Raw genomic sequence first — 23362 nt, forward strand, 5'->3', positions numbered from 1 at the left:
AGATGTATCCATAGAGGTCATAAGTTGCTTCATGGCACGTTTGTCAAGAACTCCAGTATTAGATAGTTCAAGGTTGAGCTTAGAAGCAAGTAGAAGAATCATGGTTTGATTTCATAGTAAAGACCAAAAGATATATTCGGCTAACATCAGCTTCAGTAATCATATGTGCCAAAAAACCAAGTATAATGGACTTCAGCTTCATTATCACATGCAACAGAAGATCAAAACACATTTTAGATAGTGTACCAGTTTGTCTGAGAAAAGGCAAAGATCATATAATGTCTCTATGTTCTGTGTAATGAATAGGTTGATCACATTTCCAACAACTGCCTGTCAAGATGAAGAGGCACACAGTATCAAAAACTTACGAGCACGGATCATTTAAACCAGTTTGAGGGGAAGTATTAGACGTATAATATGTATTATTACAATGCTTTTATTCTTAATTTACTAAGGATAACAGACCTACAGCTTCTCACTTCCAAAATTTTCATATGTCGAACAATATGCAAGCTACTTTGGATAGAATTCCGAATTATCCCTGCCTATGGAAATCCATTACATTTCAGAGGGTTTGTGATGTAGCCGGAAGAACGAAGAACGAGTCGATGGTCATAACCGTCAATCTCCGATCAAGTAGATCTTCGAATCTACGAAGAATGGGTAAAACCAACACTTTCTCTAAAGACGAAAGAAGAAAGAAGAAAAGTTTTTTAATTTACAATGCTTTTATTTTTAATTTACTAAGGATAACAGTACGTAACTTAGTAATTTGAAATTTAGGTCATGGGTAAAAAACTAAAATACCAATATAAAACAGACTTACTGTTTCTCTCCTGTCCAAATTTCTCATTATGTCCAACAATATGAAAGCTACTTTGGATAGAATTCAAAATCACCCCTACCTATGGAAATCCAGTACATCACAGACGGGGTTTGTTTAGACTTTTCCAAGGTGTGGGACAGAGTTCAAACTGTTTGCATCGGGTATCATATTTTGATATCATAAGGTACCAGTCACGGGATGGCGTCAATATTTTTAAATATAGTGGTGGTCATATAAGCTACTTCTCACACAACAGCACACCCACAAATAAAATTTGAACAGGGGTATAATCATCAGTTTTCTGTTTCAGAAGTTCACAAAATTTGGTTCCACAACAAGCGCTTCGAAGCAAGGAAATGTAGGCTACATAAAGCTGAAAGAGGGAAGAAAATTTTACCTAGAAGTGAAAAGATTGGAAAAGTACAAAGGATTTCCAGCCAACTAAACTAGTCACTCTCCTGAACCCAGATCTTCACCGTCTTATCATTACCAAGTGCACCCGATGCGATTTTGTTCTCGGTAGGATGGCAAGAAACAGAGATAACAACATCAGTGTGTCCTTCCAATTTCTGAACTATTTTTCTGGTCTGGAGGTCCCACAAGTAAACACAGTTATCCTCCGAACCACTCACAATGTATTTCCCGTTTGTTACGGAAAATGTAGAAGAAATGCAGTACCTTGAATTAACATGGCCAGTATACGTCTTCAAAAATTTACCAGTTGAGAAGTTCCATAGTCTCTGCAGATATTAACATCAAACTGAGATTCTTGACATGCTTAATAACAATGTATAGAACTATCGGGCAAACTAAACAAAATTTTATAGAACTTGATGCCAGGAATAGAATACAAATTCACTTCCACTACAGAAAAAATAAACCAGTCATTAACATAGGCCCGAATATATACTAGAAATCAGTAACTTTTGCAATTTTAATATAAACGAAGATTCATATTCTCTGGCAGGTATGGAAGTAATAAACTACTATGTTTAGAAAATTGCCAAGTCATGCCATAAGGTTGCAGACAAGCACACCACTTGTCAAACAAAATATTAGCATCAATAGCAGCTAAAGAAATAGGGGTGCAACAAATGCATTTCAACAAGCTAATTTTCATGGTGGTGCAAAGGCCAGTAACTAAAAATAGAGCTTTTCCACATTTTCATTAGTTCATGAACAAAATCTATATAGGCATAGATCCATGGATCCATCCATCTCGACCGGAAAAGAATCAATAGAAAAACGAAAGGATAGGAATTGATCATCCCCAAAAGCAACCATTCATGGCCATCATAGAGAAATCTTTTATAAAGGGGATACATTAGTGACAAATCATCCCCAAAAGCAACCATTCATGGCCATCATGGAGAAATCCTTTACAAAGGGGATACATCACACATTAGTTACACTTATATATGAAAAAAAAAAACGAGATCGGGTAATACAATACAAGGTCTTCCAAAAGTGGAAGAAAAGAAATTAGAAAGTGTGATTTAATCTGCATAAGTAATACTATTAATTTTATCTTTAGTAGTTTAGATAGCACAACGGTAAGGTTGCTCCATTGTGACCTGATGGTCATGGGTTCAAGTCACGGAAACAGCCTCTCTGCAAAGCAGGGGTAAGGCAGTGTACATCTAGCCCTCCCCAGACCCCGTAATGGAGGGAGCCTCGTGCACCAGGCCGCCCCTTTTAGTTTAACTAGCACAATTGTATGTAGTAATAGGGATTTGCTACTGTCCATCGCAGAAGGCATTTCGCGGATGGGCTGTTGCATGTGAGAGCAGCCACCTCATGAATGAAGACAAAATCTGCTGAAAAGTGAGCCTGTGCGGCTGCTCTCACATGTAACAGGCCATATACGAAATGCCTTCTGCTATGGACGCTAGCAAATCCCATAGGCCATAGCAATATATTTGTATCTTAAACTATTGATGTAGAACTTTTTGTATCTCATATATAGGTTTATATTTGATTCATAAAGGGGACGGAGAATGAATTTTTCCTACAGCTTAGTGGCACTTACCAGGTCCTAGTCCAAGGCAGCTGCCCAGAAAAGTAGGAAGCTTGCTACACAGAGACTGTTACACCTAGGGGAATGGCTTTGAAAACATTTTTCTGGTCATCACAGATCTTCAATGAACAGGGGTTTGAATGGGATGATGTCCCAAAGAAAATGGAAGGTGACACAAAATAAACAAGTTCCATGGAAGAGAATGAACAACCCTTAATGGGTGCAACATATGCTAAATCTACAGATTGTTAACATCCAAAAACTGAATTTTATTTATTTATTGAGTTTATTAGCAACTTTTCAGAATTTCACATATCCATTAGCCAAATAATTTCAGTTTTCTCAAAATTGGAATTTTCCCGAGAACTAAAGCAAGATAATGAGAAGATTAAAAAAAGGAAAAGAACCGGAATAGTACAGGAAACAAAGAAACACAAAATATGGTTCATAAAAGATGAAGCAGGCAACAACATTGTCTCTGGTATAATAAAAACATCATGCAAGGTGCCATTATTCCGACACAGATTCTATTAATCTCACTCACTTCTAGTAATAATCAAAAGACACACTAAAATGAATCAGCAAACCACGACCCAAAGTTTAAGATAGAGAGAGAGAGAGGGAGAGAGAGTTTCTCTTTTTTTTTTTAAGGAGGGAGAGTTTCTTCTTACTCTTCATTCTTTCTTTTCTGATGAATAACATTAGAAAAATGCTGTATCTAATTGAGCTAAATTGATTCTCATCGGCATCATATATGTGCATCTCTATCTCAACTGAGCTATGAAAAATGACAGGGTAGACTGTTTGGGCTAGTTAAACAATAGAAGATCCTAGTTCATAGACGATTTATACTACATCCAAGGCAATAAAGGCTTAGGCATCATATATTTTCAACATCTTATAGATATCAGACAAGCATCACAGTCCTAATAGATTTATTTGGTCAATTAATTATGGCTCATTTCCTCACTGTTCAGCTTAGCTCCTTTGTTTCCATCAATTATCCGTCAACTCCACAGGATTTTTTTTAGAACAGTAATTTTATTGATTCCCAAATGTTATTATAGCAGATTAAAATTCGATACACGGAACAAGATGTTGCCAGACACGATAACCATCACTGATCTACCTGCAAAAAAGAAAGAAAAACAGAAATGCTACCCCGCTGAAACAGCCACCAACCACTAATCAAGGCTTAGACAGAATCACCTCCACATCTGGTTTTTCCAGTCCATTTTTGGCGAGTTTATATGCCTTCTTGCTTGCAGAAAAAAGCAAGTGAGAAAATTAAGGGTGGATACCATTTGATGTAATTGAAATCAGGCGGAGGGAAATTTATCAAAAGACCTCTCCCAAATACAAGCCTTGAAACGAACAATGTGAATAACATTTGCACAATGGACTGGTTTTCATGCACTTTCAAGTTTTTGGTTAAGTTGAATTCCATGCCAAACACTAGGAAATCTGATGGAGCTCACCATGAATACTCTTCTCATGGTTTTAGAATACACCACGTGAAGTTTCAAACAGAAACTACGTAATTCAAGTGGAGAATTATCACCAGCCGTGAGCTAAAATAGGCAGTGAACATGCTTGAAAGATGTTATTTTTGGCACTTCTGGCTTGAATCTCGATGCGATCTTGAGTAGCTCTCTATTTTAGATATTGAAAAAAATACTCACACTCTAAGATCTCATAAATATCTAGAGAATAGTTTCAGATCTGATCACAAAGTGTTGATCGTGTGTTAACTGCTACGATAGTGTTCAGAACTATAGCAGAAATTTAGATGTGAATATCGTCCAGATCTGCTCTATTCTAAAGCAAAAGAGGCTGAATCTCTTTTAGGATCTTAACCAAGGAAGCGGGATTCTTCCCTGGGAGCCTTCGATTCCCGCTCCGATTCCCGTTTCGATTCCTGCTTTCGATTCCCGCTCTGGCAACCTTTAGTAGGATTCTTCCCTGGGAGCCTTCGATTCCTGTTTTGATTCCCGCTTTCGATTCCCTCTCTGGCAACCTTGATCTTAACGTACAAGATTTTAGTGAATAATTGGAAGTGGAATCACGTGAAAATTCTAAGTAGATTGGGAGATATTGCCCAAACTGTGAACACTATTCCGGATCATGGAAGCAAGGTACTAGTAGTGTGTTCGGCTGAAAGAAATCACAAGATCCTCCGTGTAAAGGTGAAATTTCATGGAGATCTATCTAGGGCCTTGAGGGGAAGGTGAGGAACACTCCGAAATCAAAATCTCCAGAAAAGAAACTCCTGAAAAACAAAGATCTATGATCCAATTGCCGTGCAAAACATGAATCTCTGCAGATTTGCATTCTGTCCTGTTTAGGGACCGGTGCTTTTTGTAACGTGACTTTCACCGTTAATTTGATCCATTTCTTCAAGAATTCTTCTATAATGTGATTCTTGATGAAATAAGGAAGGATTTATAAAAATTAGGTCAAAACTCCAAGAAATGAGAGGTAGGCCGTGTTCGGAAACCATTTGATGCGGATTGTAGGCCCAATAAGTGGCATATTTGCCCATTAGGACTTTTATTTCCATGTTATTTAGTTTCTAGGATTTTTATTTCCATGTTTTTAGTTTTTAGGGCTTTTATTTTCCACGATATTTTATTGCTTATATATAGGCATGCTGTATTGAACTTTAACTAATTTTTGATGAAATCAGATTCAATACAAATTTCTCCCCTAAATTTCTCTCTCTCTATTCTTCTTCTTCTTCCTCCTTCCCTCCTCCTTCTTCTTCCCCTCTTCTTCTTCTCTTATTCTTCTATTTCACTTCCTTGGCCTGCATCAGTTTGGTATCACAGCAAAGATCTAAGTTACGTTATTCATTTGTTGCTCACATCCGAGGCACGGTCGGTAACACGGCCTGCAAAGTTTCCCGCGAAGGTCCAAATCTCTCACTCTCGTTGCATCCTTACCAGACAAATATTGATTAGAGCGACACGCATCAGCCACTCCCATGTCCGGCGAACCAGATCGTATCTCACAAGGTTGCTTGACGCACTGAGCCATAGTAGACCACCCACGCACTTGCAACCTTTTATCTGCTGCAGAAATCCTACCTGAAATCTTCCTTTTCCCCTCCTTGTTCTGAAGATCACCACCCCGAACTTTAGCCACTGCACCCTCGCCTAGGTCCCAGCAAACCTGCAACCATCCACCCCCATTTTACACCCAAAAACCAGCATTTCTCAACTCGCAGACCCAAACCAGCCTGCAACCCCCATCCTTCCACCTTTTCCTTATTTTCAGCCCCATCAAAGACCATCCAACCGCACATAATCTCAGCCATCTTCCTTGCTTCCAACAGCCACCCGATCATTCCACAAATCATTCCTTCTTGATTCACAAACCCTACCTCTTGTAACCTCCCAAACCGACCAAAGTTTCAAACCCAGAATCTTGTAGTTTCTTCCACCCACGACCAGTCCTCAGAACCCAAATATCAGATACCCTAAAAAAAGCCTCCAATATCTCACCGCCCCCTTCCTCATCCAACACACAAAAACCCATCCCACACGCACCTTGTCGTCCCTCCTCCTTCTCCCTACCCAAACAAACCCGTCCAACCAAACACCACTTGCTGCCTCCATTCCCACGCCCAAAATTTCACCCAGGAACCCACCTCGCTGCTTCCTTCTATACACGACCAGAAACTCACCTTACCTCCCTTTCCCACACCTAGAAAGCTTACCTCACTACTGCCTTACCTTACTGCCTCCATCCCATGCCCAATTATCCATTCATTCCGAGATCGTCTTTAGACAGTGCATCGTCAGAAAGCGGCATAAGCACAAGGACATCGAAAAGAGCACCTGCCTGCACGCCACCGCTACTCGGTCACTCCATCGGGTCGCACCACCACCTGCTCGACCATCCTCGGTGCCGACCATGTGCAGTCCCATGTTTATCTCCTTTTTTTCCCTAGGATTTGTCCGTTTATTTTTGGCAACAAGGTTCTTTGTTGCCCTTTTTGTTACAGGTTGGTGGTGAACCACCTAATTTAAAAGATCGTGACCCAGTGAGCCATGTAGGAAGGTCAAAGGTGGTCCTCTTCATAGCTTTCACCACTTTTGTAATAGGTAAGTCGCTTGTTACCTTAAACTCAGGTTCCTTGTAACCTGTAATTACAAGTAACAAGAGAAAAGAAAAGAAAAAAAAAAGAGAAGAAAAACGAGAAAAAATGAGAATTTTCTTTTTCTCTCTCTCTCTACACTTCTCTCTCTCCTCTCTCCATCTCATTTTATCTCTCTTCACTCGGGCAATTTCCGCTCATAATTTGACTGCGAAGTCAATACGAGATTTGTTTGGGACAATTTGGAGATTATAACTAGCCCATTCTCAACAGCCAACAACAAACGCAAGTGCTACTTCAGGGAAACTTCACGATCTGTCGGGTCCAACATTCGATCCAGGCCATCCGGGAGTCCGATTTGAGATTAGAGAAATGCATCGTGTTCCTTTCGACATGACAAACAGACCATCTAATTGATTTCATTTTTCACACAGATCCACAATGGCTCCACCAGTTGTTCCATATTTCAATGAATAAGACGATCGATATTTTAAGGGCTAAAGCCCTTATAGCTATTCTGAGGATGCATGTCTACGATGGATCGATGCCCTTGAGGCATACCAAGCGCACTATGGCTACAATCACCGACTGACCATTTGCAGAGCTAGAGAAATCGTGAGACAAGGCACCTAGGTGTTGTGCAGGAATATGGTGACAGAGCGTCGTAACTCAGGCGAATCTCCCTTCCGTCGATGGGAGGAGGTCCATGATGTGTGTATAAGTGAATTTGCACCTGAGACTTATTATAAGTATGAGCAGGAATTAATACGTGAGCAAGCAGTGTATAAATAAAGATTGATGCATGAAGAAGCTGCTCGACATGAACAAGAAGCCGAAGTTCAGGCAACGTTGAAAAGGATACAGCTTGACTTGAACAAGATGCTACTGACCGACGATCCACTCCGTTAAGGAGAATATGGCGACCATTATTTAGTAGATTCTTCACGTTCCTTCCCTACGTGTTATAAGTAGAGGAAGTAGGTTTGGGCCTTTATCTGCATTTCTAGGTCTGAAAGGTAGTTTTTTGGTATTTTTATAGATTAGTTTTGAAGAATGGTAGACTTCCCTCTCCATTGGATTTGTGATGTGTTGTTTTATCTCGCTGCTTTGAAATTGCATGCATGCTCTTCTAGAAAGATCAAGAGTTTCCAGAATCCTACGAAGATCCAAGCTTAGTCGTGGTTGGCACCCGTATCGGATCAAATGGTATCAAAATGGCATCAACCCCGGTTTAACAAAAAACTCACTCATAATGGTTTAACATCAAAGATGATACCACATTTCACATGTAATTTATATATAAATGTTTATACACAATACATACACAAATTTTCATATACAATTCATATAAATATAATTATGTAACACATTGTATAAAATATCATCAATCCACTAATGGTTTTGGTTTGCTATGCATTTCGATTTTAGAATGTGTTTTGGTAGGGATGGAATCAGAAACATTTTGATTATTTCGTGTCGGTAGAACTTTTCATACCAAGTGGAGGCTGTTGTGCAATTTGTCGAGGGAGGTAACCTTTCTGAATTTTACACTTCTACTTTCATTTCTGTTATCCCCCAAAAGGAAAATGCATCTAGAATTGAGGACTATAGACCTATTAGCTTATGTAATTTTTGTTATAAAATAATTGCTAAGGTAATGGTCTTACATCTTGCCCCTATTCTTTCTAAAATTATCTCTAATGAGCAAGGAGCTTTTGTCAAGAATAGAAATATCCTAGACCATATTGCCATTTGTCAAGAAATGGTGCAAAGTATTGTTAAAAAAGTTAGAGGGGGCAATATAATTCTGAAGTTGGATATGGCCAAAGTTATGATCGAATGAGCTGGGAATTCATTCTTAAAGTTTTAGCCCTTATTTGTTCATTATTGCTGTGGGGGTTCTTAGTAGAAGGCTACATGTTATTTTTTATTCTAATGGAACTAATTATTTCTACGTGAATCGGGGGTGTATCCCTATTACTCATAGCCTTTTTGCAGATGATAGTATTATTTTTTTACCAATGGCATGCAATCATCGTTAGATAAGATAATGAGATTCCTCTCTAATTATGAAGAAGTTTCGGTACAGAGTATCAATAAGGAAAAAAGTTGTTTTGTCTACTCTGATAAGCTTCCTATGGTTAGACGTCATATTATTGCTGCATCTACGGGGTTCAGTCATAAAGAATTACCCATCACTTGGGAGCTCCGCTTTATAAAGGCAGGTTGAAAGTTGAATTTTCCAATAAAGTAATTGACAAGATGAGGAGAAGGATTGACGGATGGACTTCTTTCTTCTTTCTTCAGGAGGCAAGCTTATTCTTTTAAAGCATGTGTTGGCTAGCATGCCAACCTATATGCTTTCGACGCTTAATCCTCTGAAATCAGTAATTTCTAGAATTGAATCCATTTTGTCCCACTTTTGGTGGGGTAGCTTGGAATGTGGCAATAAACTTCATTGGATAGCTTGAGACAAACTGTGCAAAAAGATGGAAGAGGGGGATTTGGGAATTCGATCTCTACAGGAAGTCTGTATGGCTTTTAGGTTAAAGTCTTTACACAAAATTCATGAGTAGGTTTATGCTTTCTAGATATGCCCAAAGGAATCATGTCAACTTTGTTAATATTCAAACTGGTTGTTATAAGGTTTGGAGAGACATTATCAACATAAGAGACACATGGTTAAATAATAGCAGGTGGTTGATTGGAAACGGTAATATACTTTTTTGGCAGGACAAATGGAATGGCAGAAGCCCATTGAAGGAGATTGCTATTAACTGGAATGCGTCTCGCCGTGATCTTATCTTGGATTCTCAAGAATTCTGTCGCTCCATCCCCGCAGGGAATTCCATATCCAATCTATGCATTAAGGATGTTCTTAATAATAATGGAGTTTGGAATCTTGGAATTGTTGAAGGCTACATTAATGCGGACAAGCTAGTCTGGTGCCCTTCCAACAATGGATCTTGCTCCATTAAGACGGCATGGAACTTGATTAGGGATACTGCAGAACCAAAGGATTGGCCTAAGGCTATATGGGAATTCATTCTTACCAAAATAAGTACGTTCATGTGGAGGTTGATGCATAAAGCCATTATGGTAGATGCCAGAGTTCAAGATAAACACACAGCGTTTGCATCTAAGTGCAATCGTTGTGATGAAAGTAGTGAACTATGGAGGTACTTTTCTAATGTCCTTAACATTCCTTTTTTTTTTATCCTCAATCTTTAGAAGGTAGAGTATTGAATATATAAATCATCTCTTTATAGAAAGAAAGTTGGCAAGTGAACTATGGAGGTACTTTTCTAATGTCCTTAACATTCCTTTTTTTTTATCCTCAATCTTTAGAAGGTAGAGTCTACAAAAAAAGGGTGGCCCAGTGCACGAGGCTCCCGCCATTGCGCGGTCTGGGGAGGGCTTGATGTACGCAGCCTTACCCCGCTTTGCAGAGAGGCTGTTTCCATAACTCGAACCCGTGATCACCAGGTCACAATAGAGTCTTACAATGAATTTCGAAGAACATTAATTCTCTTTTCAAGTTCATTATTAGAATTCTTTCTTCCATATTGCTATGGGAAATTTGGAAGGAGAGGTGCAGTCGAAGGGTGGAAAACCATTATTGCAATGTAACTCACATTAGATGCGATGTGGTGCATTGGTTACACCTTTTAGCTAAAGAGTTCAAACCAATTAGATGTAGCTTCTTGAAAAGCTTGTCTCTAACATGGCTGAGAATAGAGGAAAGCATCATCCCAAATCAAAAAAATCATAAAGGTGATATGGTGCAAGCTGCCTACTAATTGGTATAAACTTAATGTTGATGGGGTGTCTAAAGAGAACCCTGGTTTGGCTGGAGGAGGAGGTAGTGTTAGAGATTATCTTGGAAAGGTTGTTTTTGCTAATGCACATTTCTATGGTATATTTTCGAATATGGGAGCTGAAACTAGAGCCTTATTAGATGAACTGAGATACTGCAAAACTTTATGCCTCACCAATATTTGGGTTGAATCTGATAAGCAACTCCTGGTTAATCTCATTAAAAGCAACAATAAGTATCCATGGTCTATCTATTATATTCTCAAAACATATTGACTCTCATTTCTAGTATGAACTGCATCATATCTCACAAGTATAGAGAAGGTAATTGTGCTGCAGATTCATTGGCTAATCATGCTTGTTCTACTAGACACTTAATGATACTTTTTAGAACTAGTTGGATCTCCCAAGAGACACGAGGGGGTCTATTTGATGTGATCAGCTTGATATTCCTAATGTTCAAGACTTCAAGTTAAATAAGTATTTTATACTGTGGTGTGGTTTCATTAGTATTTTGTATGGGTTTTAGAGGCAAGGTGACATGTTGTCCTCTTGTACTTCTTTATTTCTATCAATAAAATTTCAGGTGCCGCCCCAGGTTCCCAGATAAATTCCGGGTTAAAAAAAATCAATAGAACCACTCACAAGTGATGCCATAGGAATGTTCTAAATAAGCATGACTTTGAGTTCAACTCACTTAGTATATGGCATTTGAGGTTTTAACATTGACTTACGTAGTTTCGGAACAAATTTAACCAGTCAGCATTCATCAACAAAGCTTCCAAGCAATACGAAACGAAAGAATACATCAAGACAGTCATAAATTTCTTAACTAATTCCACACACAGCCAATTCCAGCAAGGGAAATTCAATTAAACCCCTCCTTTTTTTTAATTCACAACTCAAAGAATCAAGAATTGTACATACCAATGTCCCATCGAAAGTCGAAGCAAGAATAAACTTCCCATTCGGCGAGAACTTCACGAACGACACCGGAGGCTTCTCATCATCAATGAGAGTCTTCGTACAATGCCCGGTCGAAGCATCCCAAATTCTACACAACCCATCAAAACTACTCGAAACGATCAACGACCCATCGCGATTAAAATTCACCGCAGTAACAGGGTCCGAATGGGCCGGCAACACCTTCAAGCATTTTCCAGACTTAACATCCCAAACCCTAACCGTCTCGTCGAACGAACCCGAAACAATCATATTGGACTGAGGGTTATAATTCACACAAAAAACATAATTCGTGTGCCCAATTAGCGTTTTTACCTGCTGGCCTGTTTGGACGTCCCAAATTCGGACTGTGTTGTCATCTGAACCGGTACAGATGAATCGGGAATCGGATGAAAATGCGAAATCTGAGATGCCCTCTTCATGGCCTATGAGTTCTTTAAGAAGGGAGCCGTCGGACGGCGACCAGATTCTGACGGTTTTGTCGGCGGAGGAGCTTCCGAGGAGTTTTCCGTCGTCGGAAAATTTGACGCTTGAGATTGGGCGCTTGTGGCCAGCTAGGGTTTGGTTGAGCTTGTAGGGTTTTATGGCTTCGACTGAATCGGAAGCCATTGGGGGAATTTCTTGGGGGGGATGGGGAATTTGATCGATTCTGGAAGTGGGTTTTGAAGGGATTTGGAGGTTTTGAAGGGGATTGAAATGGGTCGATTGATCGAGTCTCCCTCACTCTCTAGTCTCTCCTCTGTGTACTAAAGTTTTGAAGAGGGATTTTGTTTGTGAAAGGGGGGAAAGAGAAGTAAATTGAAACGTGGGAAAGGGCCCATGTTCTATTACATAGTGGACCCAATTTTTAGTTGATCTGGACCGTCCAAATGATAGGACCTATGTTTGAATGGCAAAAAACTACTCCTAGGTATAAGATCAAATCCCAACATACATTCATTAATGGGATTTATATTGTTAGACATGAAAATTATAGAGGGAGATGATATTCCTCACCACGCCCCCCATTGGGCTTGCCTTTGCACGCTCCATCTCCGAAAGCGCTGAGGCCGGAGGAAGGACAGGCAGGAGGAGACAGCAAATGTGAGTCAATGAGAAATGGTGTGAACTGTGAAGACCTGGTTCGCACTTTCCACATAGTATAGGATTACAAAATGGTCTGTATGAGAAATTGATCTTCAAGAAATAGTGAATGCTCACACAAAAGTGTACAACTCCCCGGGGATTTCAACCATGGTTTATTGGAAGAAATCGTAATAAATATTTGCTATAATTGAAGTGGATCAATAAAATTTCCATTTATCCCAGACATAGGCTTGTTTAACAAGGGAAATGGTATCCCCCCCCCCTCTCAACGGTTTCTGTGAGAAAGGTTCACTGGCGGAGGATAAATTCTCCCCCTTAACGTTTTTCTTTGCCTTTAAAACTTAACCGATAGCTTTTAGGGCAGGGGATATCGATATCATTTTCCTTTAACAATCCATAGACCAACCCGTTCAGTACAATGTAGAAGACATTGATAAATTGTATGAACTGTAAAATCTAAGTTGATAATTTACACAAATGACAGAATCAAAATACAATCTCTATAAATATGTAACCACAACCCTCTTAATAATTCTATAAACCAAATCATCTCAGTGTAATGTAGAAGAGAAATGGTATGAACTCTTAAGTCTTGGTTCACACCTTTTACAAAGAACATAATCAGAAGACGATCCCTGTCTATGGTAAACTCCACCCAATGGTCTTTGCATCGGTATTTTCCATGAACAAAACTTGGCTTAGGTCCGGGTCTGAGGAACTTTCTCAGACCCCTTGCTAATAGTCTAATAGCAAAGGGTGTGGAAATATCAATTACTTCTGAAAATAAAAAGTAAGCATGTAATTGATATTTCCACACCCCCACATTCATGTAATTAGCAAGGGGTCTGAGGAAGTTCCTCAGGCCCGGACCTGAGCCAAGTTTTGTTCATTTTTCATGGAAGTTTATTTTGGAAAATAAATTTTTTTTATTAGGGTGGGACGACCCACCAATTTACACCTCAGATTTTTATGGCGATAGCATGGCCTGCCATTTACTTATGTTTTGAAGGGGTCCACCATTTTACATCCATGGGTGGGGTCATCATCTCCACCAAAACCCATGCATTATGGCGGAGCCCAATATTTAACCCTATATCTTTTATGGGATGGGGCACACCATTTTACACCTCGTGTTTGATATGGTAGGGCCCACCATCTTTACCCAAACCCATGCATATGGTGGGCCCATCATTTTACACCAATGAGAGGGTCCACTTTCTCAACCCAAATTCATGCATGGGGTGGGGCACACCATTTTATACCATGTTTTAATAGAGTTGGTCTAGGGTTGTAACTCGGGTCGGGTTGAAGCCAATCCAAACCCAACCCAAAACTCTAAACCATCTTCCCGAACCCAAACCCAACCTGATGGAGGCTAGCATGACCCAACCCGAAAAAATAATATCTCAACCTGAACCTGACCCGATTTTCCAAATTGAGGTCGGGTTGACCCAGTTATGGTGATATCTTGATGGTAATCATGCTTGAAGTGGTGATTGCATTTCTTTCCCCATTAGGTTTTATGTTCTAAAAAAACAAAACTGAAAAGTGGTAAAAAATAATTTTTTTTAAAAAAATGTCGGGTTATGACTTGAACCTAATCCGGCTGGACCACAGGCTCAACTTCCTCAACCCAAACCCGAAGCTGACCCTACTCAAACAGAACCCAACCTGTGATTTTTTTCGGGTTGAACCCAACCCGAGTTGCACCCCTAGGTAGGTCATGGGAAGTCTAGAGATTGGCCTACCGACAAGACATGCTGTTGTGCAGAGGCAAAGTGAAATAGAAGCCATGCGTCTGTATGCACAATGTAAGTGGGAAACCCAACCCAACATGCACTTTCTTTGGCCTAAACAAACTGGAGCATTCCCTAGAAAAGTCACAATACGCACCCAAATCTCCCTTAGAGCAAACATATGCCTTACGGATTAGTCCATGGGGCATGCTTGCTCCTCGGATGACCAAGCATTCGTGTTTGGCAGATTGGAATGTGGTGGACAATGCCTCGTTGCTTGGTGGGCTTCAACTATCTAAATGGTCCCTCAATGCCGTGGTGTGAGCGCTTAAGTCTTTATGCTTGGTGGAGCAGAGCGTGGCTAGATGGACTTGGTGGAGCAAAGCGTGGCCTCACTGCTTTGCAGGACTTCAGTCCTATTGATTGGTTCATGGCACAGGGGTCTGTGCCCGAGCTACATGGTCATAAGAGTTGGCGGATTAGTGCATGGCATCGGCATGTCTCGCACTAGATGGACTTTGCACTTGGCTTGAAGGCCTAGTACTCACGAACTCAACACAAATTCATGCATCAGGTGGGGCCTAGCATTTTGCCTCATATTTTGATGGCGTGGTCCCAACACCTCCACCCAAGCCCGTGCATAAGGTGGGACCTACCATTTTACACATCATGTTTTGATGGTGTGAGGCCAATTATTTTACACCCATGCAAATATAGCATGGGTAGAGAATGCTAGTAAATATGTAACCAAGATCCTCTTAAAAACTCTAAACCAACTCATTTGAGTGCAATGTTGAAGAGAAATGGTATGAACTCTAAGGCCATGTCTGGCAGCCAGGAATTTTCTTTGACGATAAATCAGTGTCTCCAAGTGGCGTGAGAGCGTAGGGCAGGTGGGAGGAGGAGAGATTTGAGAGGGCATAAATAAGTTGAGAGTGACAAGTGTCTAAAACACCAGGAAAACATCAATCACATTTGGAGTGGAGTTTTTTGTTTCCTGATTTTTCAGGCTTTTCTTGCCCTCTCCTCACTGAGTATCTCTCATATTCCTGAAAACAAATCCCTATCCCAACCTCCCTCACCATTTCAAGAAGCTAATTTTATCTTGAAAATAAATTCATGGTAGCCAAACTTGCCCCTATGTCTTGATTCACGCCTTTCACAACGAACAGAATCACAAAACGATTTCTATCTCTAAGTAAACTCCAACCTGATTATAAATTTTTGATGGCTAGGAGTTAATACCACCTATAGCAAGTTACATTGAATATACTGAACAGGAATTTCTAGAAGATTGATCTTTCTAATCCCTCAGAAATGCTTACTTTATGCCTAAAGAAAGAGACATTCTTCCGTACCAACAAAGCCAATACTGCTAATCAATACACCCCAGTGTTGATGATTGTTCTTATTCCCCCGTGTTTTTTTCAGCACGCTGTCGTTTATGAACCGTTCTTTCTTTGTTGATTCGCCATTGTGGTTCGATTGTTACGTGTGGAATATCACCCCCCTATCGTGCTGCAACTTGTGTTGTGTTGTGTCATGGAGTTATGGGTGGATGGATGAGAGCTTGGTGGCCAACACATCTAAGTATATGCTTATGGAAACGTGTCATACATATGGCTGCTTAGTTGGGAGATGATGTTTATGGGTTTTCATCTCTTGTTATTCCTACACCAGAATTTTGGAATAAATTCCTCATTTTTATTGCCAAGATCTGTGTCTGGGAATATCTGATCTTGCTTTCAATGCCCATGCAATGGTTCCTAAACCTGATCAGATGTTAAAGCTATCTTGGCTAGTTCCATTTCCACCCAACTCTTTTTCTTCTTCTTGTTATTAGTATAATAATAATAATAATAATAAGGGGAGTGATAAATCAACCCCCATATATCCTAAATCGACCCCTATGTGTCTTTCTCTCTCTAACCCTGAGGAGAGAGAAAGACACATAGGGGGTTGATTTAAGATATTTGGGGTTCAATTTATCACTGCCCTAATAATAATAATAATAAGGAATTTGCTAGCATCCATCGAAGAAGGCATTTCGCGGATGGTCTGTTGTATGTGAGAGCGCTATACCAAGGCTCACTTTTAAGCAGATTTTGTCTTCATTCATGAGGTGGCTACTCTCACATGCAACAGACCATCCACGAAATGCCTACGTACTGCGATAGACACTAGCAAATTCCTAATAATAATAATAAGGGATTTGCTAGGGACCATCTCAGAATGCAGTTGGTGGTTGGGCTGTTGCATGTGAGAGCAGCCACACATGCTCATATTGTCTTATTCATTTAATTTGGCTGAGGTGGCCGCTCTCACATGCAATAGCCCAACCGCAAGATGTATTAAGGATTTGCTAGGGATCATCAAAGAAGGCATTTTGCAGGCCGGCTGGCTGTTGCATGAGAGAGCAGTCATCTTAAATAGATTAAATGAATAAAACAGAATATGTTTGAAAGTGAGCCTATGTGGCTGCTCTCTCATCCAACTGTCGGCCCGTGAAATGCCTTATGCGATGGTCCCTAGCAAATCCATAATAGTAACAACAAGAACAACAGCGAAGAGAATCACAGATATTATAAGATGACTGTGGGTTGAAAGAAAAATGTTTCTGAGAGCAATTTTTTTCTTACGTAAAATTTTCATTTCCACAATTTAGAGGGAAACAATATGATTAGGGTTAATTTAGAGGGATATCACACTAAATTGAAGCTCCCTTTAAGTGAAAATTGAATAGGGTTGATTCAAGTTATCCTTTTTCATATGTAAATAAAGTAGGTAATTTTGAAAATATTTTTCCTTTACAAACTTTTCTAGAAAATTCCTACAATCCAAACAGATTCGCTAGAGAATTTCACGAAAAGACATTCCGTGGCCGACTTTGGCATAAAAGAACAGGCACACATGCTCACTTTCAGCAGCTAGATTTTGTCTTATTCAGCAGCTGTTCTTTCATGCAATAGTAAGCCACAAATGCGTTTCCACGAAATTCCCTAGCAAATCCCTTATAATAATAATAATAATCCACCATATAATTTCTCTAATAATAATAAAAACAATAATGCACAGTATAGTTTCTTCAAGGGAAATGATTTCTGCGCTCGCGCGCTCCAGATGTTTGTCGTATAGTATTAAAGGGCTGTCAGATGAATATTACGGATCTCAAAAAGCTCTTAAAGTCCTTTAATACTACACGACAAACATCTGGAGCGCATGTTTATCAAAATATTGGAGCGCGGAAATCATTTCCTTTTCTTTAATAATAAATATGATGAAAAAATAATAATAATATAGAAATGATATCTAAACTCCCTTGTTTTGATAATGGCACTCTTTACTTAATAAATGATTTTCTAATGGGCTGCTGTAAGCTTTTTGGGGAATTGTAAAATAAAGAGGAGTGCTCGTGCCCATGGAATCACAAATTATAGTTGTATAATCATTTCTAAAGGATGATCCAAAAGGCTCACATGCTTATCAAATGTATAGATCTTCTTGGTGGGTCCCATAATTTTAAATTATATTCTTTTCCCACAATTACTTGCCATTAACATGGAAAATATTATGAACTTCATGAAAGATTTTTCACATAATAATTATCTTGTAAGACTCCATTTATCATTGCATTACAACCCTTAAAACATGACTATGGAAATTTTTGGTTAATTAAAATCAAATTTGTTAAATCTTCAGTTAGTATTACTGCTTCTAACAACGTGTGGGCCCTCTCATAGATGCGACGTGCCGTAAAAATTGAACAGATAAAACAATCTTAACCGTTGGATCAATAGACTTTTGTCCGATGGAACATGGACCACTGCCCATTTTGATTATAAACCATTTATTCGTCGGCCACTGATCCTTGTGTTTTTTGGACCACGACCGACGAGGTGCGGTACGCACTAAATGTACGTTTCAGATCATCATACAACTGGCCACGTGTAGGGCTGAGGATGGTGAAAGGAGTGCTCTCTATCCATCATGCTGGATAGAAAACAACCTCTCATATAGTGTGTACTGCTTCAGTCATTCACAGGAAGATAATGTGGGGTCCTCTCATTCCCCTTAGAGAGAATGATAGGGCTTGCTACAGTGTTGCATTCCGTGTCTGTTCTTGTATGTCTTTTAATGTTCCCTTTCTTCCAACTGCCCCTTCTTTTCACTACCATTATCTCCATTTCATTTAACACAAGGGTCCCAAGCAACAATTTAGCGAGAAATGAAGAGAAAGAACTACCCATCTTGTCACTTTGAGCCATATACAAAAATGGCCATTTTGACATCTAAAACCATTCTCAATAACCCACTTCAATTCATGAATATTGGAGACAAAACATGTTTTGACACCTTAAATATGGCACGGGAGGATAACCCACAAGAGAACAAATGTTGTTAGACTACCAAAACCCATTATGGATAAGGGGTAAAACAACCAGTTCCTTAGAGGAACATGACAAATTGGAACCTTTCAAAGCCACAAGGAAAAGGCCCACCAATCCTAGCACACACACACCCTAAGGCCCTGTTTGTTTTTTTATTTTGTGAACCGATTGTGGGTTCCAAACGGATTATTGGATTCAAACTTATGTTTAATTTTGTTTCCATAAAAGATAAGCAGAAGCAGCTGGTAGTGAAGAGAAGGGGCAGGCCCTGCTTGTTTTTGTTTTCCCAAAACTGATTGTGTTGTAAACTTTTCCCTAGAGGCTCCATTTCTTTCAACTTTTCAGCTTTTCCCTAATGCTTTGTTTGGTTACTTATTTTTGAGAAAAATATGGGGGAATGATCTTCTCCTAATTTGCCGAAGGTTGTTTGGTCGCCATGTTAGCAATTTTGGGGTCTTTGACCACCGGGTTTGTCGGGAGCCGGTCGGGTGATCTGGCGCCCTCTAAATTCACTCCCCAAATTTTACCAAAACGTAGAAATTTGAGGAGAAAATCTCGGGGAGATAGAGTTGAGAAGACATCTGTGAGATCTCCCACAAAGTTTAAGCAACCAAACAACCTTCCTCCTCTCCTAATCTCCCCGTTGACTGATCTTCTTTTGTTCTCCTTTTGATCTCCCGTTGACTTCTTCTTCTCCTAATCTCCCACCATCCACAAGCAACCAGACAGAGCATTAAGGCTCCATTTCTTTCAACTTAAAAATGGATGTAAAACAAATTTCATGCTTTACGTTGAAAGAAATGGAACCAAAAGAAAGAAAGAAAAACCACGTTTTTCTATAAAACGTTTTAAATGGTGCATTAAATGCTTGCTCTAAAATGTATTTATTTTTTTTCAAAAAAAAATCTAGTTTAAAACTTAATTTTGCTAATTATGTTCCCAAACAGTTGAGTCACGGAAACAGAGGACGAGCCTTGGCGCAACGGTAAGGTTGCTCCATTGTAACATGGTGGTCACAGGTTCGAGTCACGGAAACATCCTCTCTACAAAGCAAGGATACAACTGCGTACATCTAGCCCTCTCCAGACCCCGTAATGGCGGGAGCCTAGTGCACTGGGCCGCCCTTTTTTTGTTCCCAAACACAGCAGCCCTTAATGGACCACAAATACTCAAACAGCATTTTTTACATTAAAACCAATTTAAAAGGCCGGGCCCATAGGGTACCTGTTTTCACCCCAATAATACAAACACCAAGAAAAAAAGATAAAGATCAAGCAAAGCCACAAAAGAGCATTAGAAGAAGCCTTAACAAGGTTATACAGTGCAAGGCTAGCTAAGTCATTTTCGAACTGAGTGAAACAGCAATCTAGAAAGAATAACAAAAAGTTAAAGAACCAAAAGTCCTTATTCTTTTTTTCCTTCTTTTTTTTCTCGGCGCTTAAAAGAATGCCAACAAGACTCACATCATTCCACCAATCAATGCCCCGGATAGAATCCAGTTTTTGAGTCTTAACTCTTAAACACTAAAACCACCAATCAATAAATGGTTTTCTGTTTTCACATTGCCTTATCAGATAAGAATCTAGTCAACTTCCCTACTACAGCTGAACTATTGCTCTTTTGTAGGTCACTCAGCCCCAAAATTGTGTCCAATCCACCTTTCTACATCTCTGACAATGGGTTGAAACGAGATGGAGAATCAAAGATGGTGAGGGAGGCCCCCAAACCCAATACCCCCATGTAGCCACTTTTCTCCTTGTGCTCTTGACACCTGTTCCTTCGAAGCCATACAAAAGGCTCCAATTCCTCCATATATATACCCCCTATCTATCCTCACTTTCTATTCAAAAGAAAGGAACAATAACTCAAGGACACAGCACAAACACACTCAAAAGAAAAACACCTTCAATCTCATGAAACTTCAAGTCCAGTAGAAAGAGAAAGAGCCATGTGCAACCAAACATCATCGTCCTCCTCTTCACTCTCTCTCAAGAAGACTCATCTCCTAAATTCGAGTAAAACCATGGATCTTGACACCTATGAACTGCATAGATGGCCAACTCACTCAGAGGTAAATTCATCAGTCAATGAAAATTGATAACATATGTATTGTAGAGTTGCTCTCTTTCAAGTCCTATAGAGCAAAGCCCATTTCTTTACCTCTTTAACATGTAGATTTTCATCATCTCATTGATATGTTGGTGAATTCAGGTTGTGGAGGAAATTAGAGCTTTAGGGAAGATCTCAGGCCCAACAGCTCTAACAGGTCTACTCTTATACTCAAGAGCCATGATCTCCATGCTCTTCCTTGGTTACCTCGGCGAGCTCGAACTTGCCGGCGGGTCTCTTTCAATTGGCTTTGCAAACATCACAGGCTACTCAGTCATCTCAGGTTTGGCCATGGGAATGGAACCCATATGCGGTCAAGCATTTGGCGCAAAGCAGTGGAAGCTCCTTGGCCTAACTCTACAAAGAACAGTACTACTACTACTCTCCACTTCCATACCCATCTCCTTTTTGTGGCTCAATATGAAGAGAATTCTCTCATGGTGTGGCCAAGATGAGCAAATCTCATCGATGGCTCATGTCTTTATCATATTCTCGATCCCCGACCTGTTCTTCCTATCGCTTCTTCACCCAATTCGAATTTATCTAAGAACCCAAAACATAACACTACCTGTAACTTATTGCTCGGCGATCTCCGTAGTCCTCCATATCCCACTCAATTTCCTTCTCGTCGTTCATTATAAGATGGGCATTGCTGGAGTGGCGTTAGCAATGGTGTGGACTAATCTCAATCTCTTCCTATGCTTGTTGATCTTTATATTACTCTCCGGAGTTTATAAGGACTCTTGGGTGTCTCCAAGCATGGAATGCCTTAGAGGGTGGTCATCCTTGCTTAGTCTCGCCGTGCCCACATGTGTCTCGGTGTGTCTCGAGTGGTGGTGGTATGAATTCATGATAATTCTGTGTGGTCTACTTGTCAATCCAAAGGTTACTATTGCTTCCATGGGGATTTTGATCCAAACGACCTCCTTGGTTTATGTCTTCCCCTCAGCTTTAAGCTTAGGGGTGTCTACAAGGGTTGGAAATGAGCTCGGTGCGAAACGACCTGTTAAGGCTCGAATTGCCATGATTGTGTCAATTGGGTGTGCGTTAGCACTAGGCCTAGTGGCCATGTTGTTCACCACATTGATGAGACACCATTGGGGGAGGTTCTTCACGAATGACACAGAGATTCTAGAGCTAACCGCGGTGGCATTACCGATTGTGGGACTATGTGAGCTTGGGAATTGCCCACAGACGACTGGTTGTGGGGTGTTACGAGGGAGCGCAAGGCCTAGTATTGGTGCCAATATCAATTTGGGGTCCTTCTACTTGGTAGGAATGCCTGTGGCCATTCTCTTGGGCTTTGTGGTTGGAATGGGCTTTGCTGGGCTTTGGCTTGGCCTACTTGCAGCTCAGGCAACATGTGCAGTACTGATGTTGTATGTGCTAGTGACAACAGATTGGGTGGTCCAAGTAGAGAGAGCAAGGGCATTGACAAAAGCTTCAATTGATACATCTTTTTCTTGTACATCTTCTACCCATGATAGTAATAAGGTCACTACTTTGGAGGGGATTTTGTGTATTGAAGATGGGTTTGTGAAGCCAGCTGCACAAGAAACAGACCCTCTAATACATTCTACCCCTACTGTATATGAATGAAAGCTTTTCTTTTCTTTTCTTTTCTTTTTTTCATTTACCTTCTTTTCTTTTGGAGAGAGCTGATGTTAGAGTTATAAAAGGTACTCCTCATTGGTATTATACATGGGTTGTCTCACACTTTCACTTTCAGCTGCTTTTTAGCTCTCATGATTTTAGAAGTACGTATGGTGTCAAAAGGGATAAATTTATTATGGGATTTGCTAGGGACCATCGCCGAAGGCATTTCGTGGATGGTCTGTTGCATGAGTGGCTGCAACAGACCATCCACGAAATGCCTTCCTGCGATGGTCCCTAGCCAATCCCATTTATTATTTATTACTTCTCTTTGTATTGATTGGGATGTATTGTTGATCATAGAAACAAGTGGATGTATAGAGAGAGGGAGATGTGTGTGTGTGTGTGTGTGTGTGAGAGAGAGAGAGAGAGAGTATCTACAAAAGGTTGAGTTGTCGGTTTTCAGTGGTGGGGAGAGGATCTGTCTACTATTCCAATAATTCCTTTCTATTTTAGCCCACAACACAAGAATATCTATGTAGAAAGGAATTTTTTAGAAAAAGCCATGAATTTTCAGAATTTAGCACACACTAAAAAGGGGCGGCCCATTGCACGAGGCTCCCGTCATTGTGGGGTCTGGAGAGGACTAGATGTATGCAGCCTTATCCATGCTTTCCTGAGGATGTTTCTGTGACTCGAACCCGTGACCACCCGGTCACAATGGAGCAA

The 23362-nt window shown here is 40.1% G+C and overlaps 2 protein-coding genes across 2 annotated transcripts; one reads left to right on the forward strand and one right to left on the reverse strand.

The window, feature by feature from the left end:
* Window positions 1-1094: 1094 nt before the first annotated feature.
* WDR5A (Transducin/WD40 repeat-like superfamily protein) lies at window positions 1095-12583 on the reverse strand. The gene is made up of 2 exons (XM_077377392.1): window positions 11686-12583; window positions 1095-1566 (listed from the first exon to the last, which is right to left on the reverse strand). The coding sequence occupies exons 1-2, from the start codon at window positions 12328-12330 to the stop codon at window positions 1273-1275; spliced, it is 939 nt and encodes a 312-aa protein (XP_077233507.1). The 5' UTR covers window positions 12331-12583; the 3' UTR covers window positions 1095-1272.
* An 8167-nt stretch (window positions 12584-20750) lies between these two features.
* Window positions 20751-22738, forward strand: LOC143875789 (protein DETOXIFICATION 48-like). The gene is made up of 2 exons (XM_077377393.1): window positions 20751-21002; window positions 21143-22738. The coding sequence occupies exons 1-2, from the start codon at window positions 20880-20882 to the stop codon at window positions 22637-22639; spliced, it is 1620 nt and encodes a 539-aa protein (XP_077233508.1). The 5' UTR covers window positions 20751-20879; the 3' UTR covers window positions 22640-22738.
* Window positions 22739-23362: the final 624 nt, after the last annotated feature.

The sequence above is a fragment of the Tasmannia lanceolata genome, unplaced genomic scaffold (genome assembly GCF_043159265.1).
Source record: "Tasmannia lanceolata isolate RefF3 unplaced genomic scaffold, GAP_Taslan_0.1 ptg000004l, whole genome shotgun sequence".
Lineage (NCBI taxonomy): Eukaryota > Viridiplantae > Streptophyta > Magnoliopsida > Canellales > Winteraceae > Tasmannia > Tasmannia lanceolata.